At 25.0% G+C, this 8,600-nt stretch overlaps 1 protein-coding gene across 5 annotated transcripts in view; it reads right to left on the bottom strand.

Annotated features, from left to right (window-relative positions):
- The window catches only part of LOC107452455 (WD repeat-containing protein Rbcn-3B), a 45,104-nt gene that overhangs the window by 20,746 nt on the left and 15,758 nt on the right, over nucleotides 1–8,600 (bottom strand). For 3 of the 5 annotated variants that reach the window (XM_016068933.3, XM_043050968.2, XM_016068932.3), the window contains exons 8-13: nucleotides 7,879–8,024; nucleotides 7,032–7,122; nucleotides 5,180–5,345; nucleotides 4,096–4,178; nucleotides 1,783–1,942; nucleotides 708–928 (exon numbers count right to left, since the gene is read on the bottom strand). In XM_016068933.3, coding sequence (XP_015924419.2) covers nucleotides 708–928; nucleotides 1,783–1,942; nucleotides 4,096–4,178; nucleotides 5,180–5,345; nucleotides 7,032–7,122; nucleotides 7,879–8,024 — 867 coding nt within the window. Of the gene's footprint in view, nucleotides 1–707; nucleotides 929–1,782; nucleotides 1,943–4,095; nucleotides 4,179–5,179; nucleotides 5,346–7,031; nucleotides 7,123–7,778; nucleotides 7,803–7,878; nucleotides 8,025–8,600 lie in introns of all 5 variants that reach the window. The other 2 variants (XM_071185342.1, XM_071185343.1) reach the window with 1 other exon arrangement.

Genomic DNA, 8,600 nt, shown 5'->3' with positions numbered 1-8,600 from the left:
GAATTTGTGCAAATAGGGTCCGTTATTGCAAAAAAACTTTTTCAAGGAGTTTTTAAATTGTAAAGACATACAAGATTATGCTCAACACTGTAAAATTATAATTAAAAAAATTAAATTTAAAGAAATAAACAGCAATTGCAGCTACTAAGTTAGCAATGCAACATATACATATTTGGTATTTAGTCTATATTGCTGAAGGCAGAATATTAATTTCGGACGAATAAAGGAAGAAGCGTCTGCCGAAGACAAAATTTAGTTCGTTTACATCTGTCTTTCTTTCCACCACCCCCTTCCTGGTAAGGGTTTATTCGATTAACAAAACAATAATGAAGATAAACAAATTTGTAAAGGGTTCGATTAAAAGATAAATTATTTTGTGAAGGGTCCGTTTTTAAGTTAAAATATTTTGTGAAGGGTCCGTTTTTATGTAAAAATATTTTGTGAAGGGTTCGTTTTCTTCTAAACAGACTCCTGATAATTTTTCCTTAAAAATAAGTACATTGGATAGATGTTTGCCTTTTAGCAGTTGTGATAGTCATAGGTATATACTTAATGTAATAGAAAAATTATAAAGCAATTTTGTCATTATTTTCAAAGTATTGTCACAAATTTTAAAGACAAATCTGACCACATAAAAAAAAGGCAACACTATCAGAACAAAATTTATACACAATACAATAATCCTTTGTATACACCTAGACACTTACATTGCAATTGACAGGAGGAACAATAAGCTGTGTTATTTCACCGGCATGCACACAGAAACGATGTAGAAGAGTTCCAGTGTAGATGTCCCACAAGCACACTGAAAAATCAACCCCACCTGACAACAAGTGTGCAATGTCATATCGATTATGGATAAGATGTGGGTAGAGTAAACAATTTACTCGTCCATTATGGCCATGTAATAGCTGGTGAGGTGGCCAATCTACAAATGAAGACAAAAATATTAAAAGAAATTAGAAGAAAAAAAATATTACACATATAAACATTCAACATCAGTTTTCATTACTATTTCTCTTACAGAAATAAAAGTAGCACTTAAAAATAAGTCTAATGAAAAGATGAATATAAATGTTTATAAGTTACGATTTATTCTAATTTTTTTTTACCTTTTAAAATAATTTAGAAAAAGGATGCTCTTCAGAACAATAACATATCTCATTGATAACAAAGGAGGGTGGATCATTTAGTAGAAGGGATTTTTTTTTATTATTCAAATCAATCACATTTTTAAATTATCAAGGAGAAAGTTTTCAAAAAAAGACATGATGATTTCTGTGTTGATAATAAGATGTTTCTGTATATTATGCTGCTATATAGAGGAAATTTCAGAAACTTATTCAATACCTATCTAGAAACGATGTTAATGAACCATTTGATTTAAAATGGTAACCTTTGATAAAACAACTGGCTTATCACTATAAACTAACTTATCACTCAAGCTCTTCAATTCATACGTAGTTTCTAAGTTTTTTAATTCTCCTACTCTATATTATCTGCTTTTTTTTTCTTTTTAACTCAGATCTTACAATTGCAAACAAGATAGAAGAAGTTTTTAATTCTAGCTTTTACATTTAATTTACAACCCTGGCATGACTATATTTTTAAGCAGATAAACAAATGATAAATTTTAGAGGGAAAAAATTTTTTTTGAAGTTTTTTAAAATTAATTATTATAAATTAAAAAATGAATAAATTTTATAATAAAATTTATTATAAAATCTAAAATTATTTATTATAAAATTCAAAAAATAAAAAAAGATTAAATATTTACACAACCTTCATAAGTTTGATGTTTTCCATACAATAACTGTAAAAGAACAGTTTGAGTGGCAGATATAATGATGATGGAACCATCTTCACGACCCAGAACTAGACGACCTTGTAGTGGAAGGTAAACACTTGCGGTTAATTTGAAGTTAGGGTAATCAGGGGTGAGCTTTAAAAAAAAAATTCAAACTTACAATAATATTCATACACTGCATCTGCATTAAGTAAAATGACACAATTTGCTGTCATCACATGTGACAATGCTGAATTTAGAGACAATTATCTAATGTGTAATCATAATATTTTTACAACAAATTTGTTTCTAAATCCAATAGCTCTGATCTAAAATTGTATTGTTTTTAATGTGTTTAGCTTTGTAACTTTCTAATAGCAAATGTGCACATTAAATTAATGTTAATAATAATAATGTTTATATTAATTATATTCATATTAATGTTTCTATTATTTATATTAATCATATTAATGTTGGGAAATAATTGTTAACCATACCTATTTTTACTTGTAAGGACAAAGATACTTCAAAATATTCCCTATTTTCAGCAAATTTTTTTTTATCTTGAACTCGGTAACAGATTTTATTCATGCTACTGTCTCTAATCAGGTAAATTTATTATAACTATTAAAATGAAACACTTAAAACATTTAATAAACCACGATTTTAATTAAGAATAGAAAAAAAAGCTACAGTAAATTTCTCTACACAAAAACACACAGACAGCAGAATTTGTTTTTAGCATCTCTTACAGTTTTTTTTTTTTTTTTTTTTTTGCATTTATTTAAAAATATATTAAGGATTTTGAGACAATGCAAGCTTTTGTCTTATAGACATAACTATAAGTTTGTGATGAAATGGCTGTTTCTTAAATGTAAAAACAATAAAATATTAAGAATATTAAATTGAACAAGATTTTTGAAAGTCCTGGATTATAATATTTAAAACATATTAAATTGAAGCTCATATACAAAACATATGATACTGTTGTGAATATAATACTGTTATAAATATATATAATAATGTTTATATATATGGATATATATATATCTACCCTATAATAATGGAAGATACACTTGAGATTTTAATATATTTCTGACTTTTGTTTTTTTTTTGTTTGACTTTTTTTTCTACTTTGTAATTTTAATACATTTTAGTTCATGCAATTTTTCATACTTTGCATATAAAGTTTAAAGCTTTCAGAGATTCATGAGACCGGCAATAAATTATGAAAGAAAGCGATTTTGAACACCCTATGCCAGAAAATCAAGCAATAAGCTTGTAACTTGTATTGATTACTTTAGTTATTACTTTCAATAACTGCATAAAATTTTGTAATTCTAGCTTAAATATTTCTGGAGAGAGAAAATTTTTATAAGATTATTTTTGTCTTATTTGCTATTACTTTAAACATATTCCGCAAAATTAAACAAAATTTTTGAGCAATTTAAAATTAATTACAAAACTGTTTAAAATTTTTAAAAAAATTGTTAAAAAATGCACCAAATATGAGTATTTAAAGTAGTTTTTTTTTTGTACTGTGCATACACAGAAAAAATTTAAAACTATTTTCATAATTTCATAGTGAGTCATATTTAGAAACTAATAGAAAAAATTTGGGTTCAAGATCTATAAAAGTAAAAAGTTTCAAGCAATTTTCTAAGAAGTTTCTGCACTCTTTAAAAGAAAGCTCAAAATGATAAAAGGTTTTACACATATTTAATTTCATTCTTGCAGTCCAATTATTATAAGGTAGTATAATTTGCAATGCTACATTATAAAATTTGTAGAAACCCCCTGGTTGTTTTGAGCTTTCTTTTAAAAAGTACAAAAACTACTTCAAAAATCGCTTGAAACTTTTTTGCCTTTTTAAGATGTTTAAATTAGATTTTTTTCTTTGGTTGCCAAATGTGATTCACAACAAAATTATGAAAAAATAATTTTAAATTTTTTCTATGCATACGTAGTACAAAAGAACTACTTTTAGAGTAATCATATAAGAAATTGATACAAGTTACAAGCTTATTGCTTGATTTTCTGGCATAGGGTGTTCAAAAATACTTGTTTTCTTTCGAAATTTAGTGTCAGTTTCTGAAAGCTTTAAAGTATAAAAAGTTTGAAAAATCACATGAACTAAACACTTCTAAAGTTAAACAGTCCTCTCAGTGAGAAATTCAAAAAAATATCAAAAACTGAAAGTGTCTCTTCCACACATAATTATTTGTATTAAATTATTATATAATTGATGTTTAGGTAAAACCTGATTCATCTTAAATTTATACAGCCTAAATAATAAAATATTTATTTACCATTTGGTCTAGTATTCCAGCAGGGGTAGGTGACATTGAATCCCATGCTTCTTGTAAACTGATAGTAGATTTAGGATGATGTTCTATGAACGAAACAAAAGTCATTAAGCTAAAAAAAATTTTGACTGTTTATTTAATTATTTTAAATAAATTTCTTATAAATATTTGGTACTTTCTTTACTTGCTTACCTAAGAAAGGACATTTAATGAATAACAGAAATTACCTTTTTGCAACAATAAACACTATTTTTCAGAATCATACAGCTGGTTCTGGCATTCATATTCATATATATCATATTCTGGCACTAATATTTTAACTCACAAATGAATTCGATAAAAAATAATTAAAATATATATAATCAAAGTGGAAGAATATTTTATAAGATTTAAAAATTTAATATTAGATTAAATTGAAACCAATCAAGATTTCATTAATATATTAATACAATAACTAAAAATTTCTCAAATGTAAAGTCATATTTATAGTCATTATAAAATCATAATGTAAAGTCATAAAATGTTATTTTTATAATTCATTTGAGATAGTATACACAAACTATCAAGAAAATGAATTATTTGTCATTTTTGCCTGCTTTTTCCATTTGATTGGAGGGTATAAATTATAAGAAATTTTTTGTGTGAAGAAAATCGCGTTTATTTTTAATGTTTATAAAAAACACCAAAAAAAAATAATAAAAATACCAAATCAGGTATTTTTAAAAAAAATAAAGACTATTTCTTAGTTTTTCTTTAAAAAACATTTTATATTAACAAAACTTCATATAATTAGTTTAAATGATTAAAAGATTAATTCGTTTAAACTTAATGATACTTGTATCATTAACTGATAGTGAACTTACATTATTATGTATTCTTGTTTAATATACTGCATTAATTTAAAATATTTTGCATGAAGTTCAAACATTTAGAGAAAATTGAATCTCTCTAAAGTTTCAAAACATATTGTGATATTTAAATAGCTTTCAATTGGTTTATCATATCTATCACACAATTTATAAATTGGTTTTACAATCTATGAAAAAAATTACATATATCTATTATAATCCAAAGAATAGATACTTACCAGGACATGGTGCAACTTTGTCAGAAATTATTTTTTTAACATCAGCATCTGCAATAGTGGGTAAGTTCCAAAATGATACTCGACCATTCGAATCTCCACGAAGCAAAATCTTTTCAGAGTGTCCACGGGCAGAAGTGAAACTCATTACAGGAGGGCAGAGCAATCTCTAAATTAAACATTAAATAATTTTAAAGATTGATATTTAAAAATTGATGGATAACACTATGCTTTGAAAAATGATAGAACATGTCACTCAAAATATTATAAATGAAATACTTAAAAAATAGTTTTCTTAAAAAAGGAAAAATGTCATTCAATCATTATCTTGTTCGGGTGCAATTATCTATTAATGTTATGAAAACCAAAGATTTTCTTTATAAATGCACTTTTTCATAAAATGATGCAGAAAGTTCATTAAAATTTATCTCGTAATTCTTATAGACTTCATTCATTTTCTTTATAATAAAATATAATGATATATATCAATACAATAAATTTTTCCTTTAATCTCAAATTAACTCCCTGACAGTATTGCCATGTTAAATTGAGTAAACTCTGTAGAAAACTCTTTGGAAACGTTCAACTAGTAGGAATGAATCAATATTTTCAAGTCTTCTTTTAAAAGAAAAGCATCAAGGAAAAGCAATAATATAGTTTGATACTCCAAATTATTCTAATTTTATCCCGCAGAACTGTTAAGAAAAAAAAGAGATTATTTTTATGTACATACCTTTAAAGTTTAACTTTAGTTATAATTTTGCTTGAAGAAATCTGCTCGTGCAGTATACTTGTTTCACTTTGGAGAAATACATGTCCTAAGGGATATATTATAACTAATTTTTTCCAGCCTCTAAAATTTTTTTGGCATATTTGAAGCACTATAGTGCTTAAGTGGAATGAGTTTCTAAAGTCCAGCAGATCTTATGAACATTTTTATCAGTCTTTCAAAAGTGGCTATGACATAAAAACTAACTTAAAAAGCATCAATTATTTAAAACTTTGCATTGCAGATTTTTTCAACTACATTGAAAGCATTCAGTCAGCCAGCCATTTCTTTCTGATTTCATAACATGCCCTAGATTCTTAAGTGCTGTTTTTTATCACAACAATTGTTCCTTTTAGTACAGATATATATGGGGGAAAAAAGTAGAACTTACATTTGAAATTTTGAGCTTTTCATTCAAAATAGAGCCAAAATAAATAATAATTTTTTGTTATAAATATTTAGCCAAAATTATAAAAAAATAATCTTAACTAAGTTAAAACTTACATTTTTAATCACTTTACAAAAAATTAACCACCAGTTTGACTTTAAATGAGGTTCCAGGACAATCAAGTGAATCTTAGTTTCTGACATATTATTATACAACTTAATATTTTTAGTAAAATCATTTATAAATTCTCAACTTTAGTCTGTGTTGTAGTCTGCTTTAAATTTTAAAAATAATGAAATAAAGAATATTTAAACATTTCATGCTTCAACAACAGTCATGTAGTAAATGCATCTAGCAACAAAATTTTTATATAAATTTGCTCATTATCAATTGGTATATGCAAATTGGTGTAAGCAAAAATTTTATAACTTGTAACTTAGTAATGATCTTGCATGTAAAAAATTTTTTATATACACTACATATTATATATGTAACAATAGTATAATGTGTTTAGATAAAATGTAAGTAATGATTGTATCTTGTCAAATATAATAACTTAGAATATAAAACAGAAAAAATTATATAATAAGATGAATACGAGCTTATAATATATATAGATGAAAAAGTAGACTAAGATGAATACAAGTTTATAATGCAATAAAAAATGCAACACATAAAAAAAAATTTTAAATAATTACTTTTTCATTTGGTAAGGCTAAAGTTCCATACAGAAGTGGCTGATCCATTGCTTTCGATTTTGAATGAAAATCTTCACTGCTTCCATCGCAACTGAAAAATTAAAATATTCAGTAATTATTAGTTTAACATAATTAGTTTCACATTTAAATTTTAATATTCTTCAGCTCTTATACATATTCTGAGATAGTATTTAACTGTTACAAGAAACAGAGTATTTCATAAAAGTTCATACATGTACAAATTTAAAAAAGTTTTAGTTACATAAAAGTAATTGTTAGATAGTATAACTTATTGAGAAGATACAAATATTAGTTAACTGCACTTTTTTATTATGATTTATCACATAAAACCTTGTTTTCAAAATTTTACATTTTTCAGCACATTTTTCTGACAAAAATCTGAAAAATAATATTCTTACCAACATATAATTACTACTCAGGATTTTAAATTTGATAAGTCTTTAAAAAAAACTTTTATAGTTCTGCAACAAGAATGTAGAAATTAAATTGTGAAAGTTTAAGAAAAATTAAGCTTAACTTGACTCAAATGAAAAAATCCCAAACTAAATTTGAACCATGTCTGATGGTAGATTTCTTCACAATTTTATATATTATGACAGATTAGTATATAAAAGAACAAAAACTCATAGTAAGAAAATTATCTACTTTAAATACTTATCTAATGAAACTAAAACATTCAGCAGAACAAAATTGAGATATTGAAATTGAGACGAAAAATACACTAACCCAATGCTCTTTCCTCGCAGCTTGCTAATAAATAAATATTGTTTAGAACAATAAAACAAGCAAAAAGCAAAAATTAATAAAAATATATTAAATGATTTACTTAGAAGGTAATCTATACATATATCCTTTTCCACTATCACTGAAAATTAAAACTCTGTCAGTAGCTAAGAAATCACCACCCATCCAACGTTCATCTCGGGGATTATCTGCAGAGCACAACAGCGAAAAATCCCCAGCATCATAAACCTTGGAAAACAAATATTATTTGTGATTTAATATTTTAAATTTATACAACAAAAACATTTGGCAATAAATAACTATTAAATTTTATAAAAATTTATTGCCATTAATAATTTACAGCCAAAAACATAATTGACAAATGGTTCAGTATCATTAAATAATTACATGAACAGAAAAAAAACAAATCTGATTATTGCTCTCTAACATAATGTTTAAATATATACTACCTAAATGTATGATAGTCATCTGGAAAGTAAATTTCTCACGGAATATAAAAAGCTATAATAATACTGTATATCCTGGCGTATAAGCAGACTATTTAAACCCCAAAAATTTTACAAAAATCTAGGAGTTGACTAATACACCATTAATAAAGTTAGACATTCGTCGATAGTGAAATAGCGATGCATTATAAACAATGAGACAGATATGAATAACTCTGTATCAATTTAACCCTTTCAAAAACTATTAATATGTTATATAAATTAATTTTGTATTTTTTCTCATCATATTTAATTTAAATATTAAGGTTTTATTAGAAACAATACTATAAATTACGTTCAGAAAAATTTAATTTAATCA

Source organism: Parasteatoda tepidariorum, chromosome 9, assembly GCF_043381705.1.
Source record: "Parasteatoda tepidariorum isolate YZ-2023 chromosome 9, CAS_Ptep_4.0, whole genome shotgun sequence".
Lineage (NCBI taxonomy): Eukaryota > Metazoa > Arthropoda > Arachnida > Araneae > Theridiidae > Parasteatoda > Parasteatoda tepidariorum.
The sequence above is the reverse complement of the archived record's forward strand: the minus strand, read 5'-3'. Positions and strand labels throughout refer to the sequence as shown.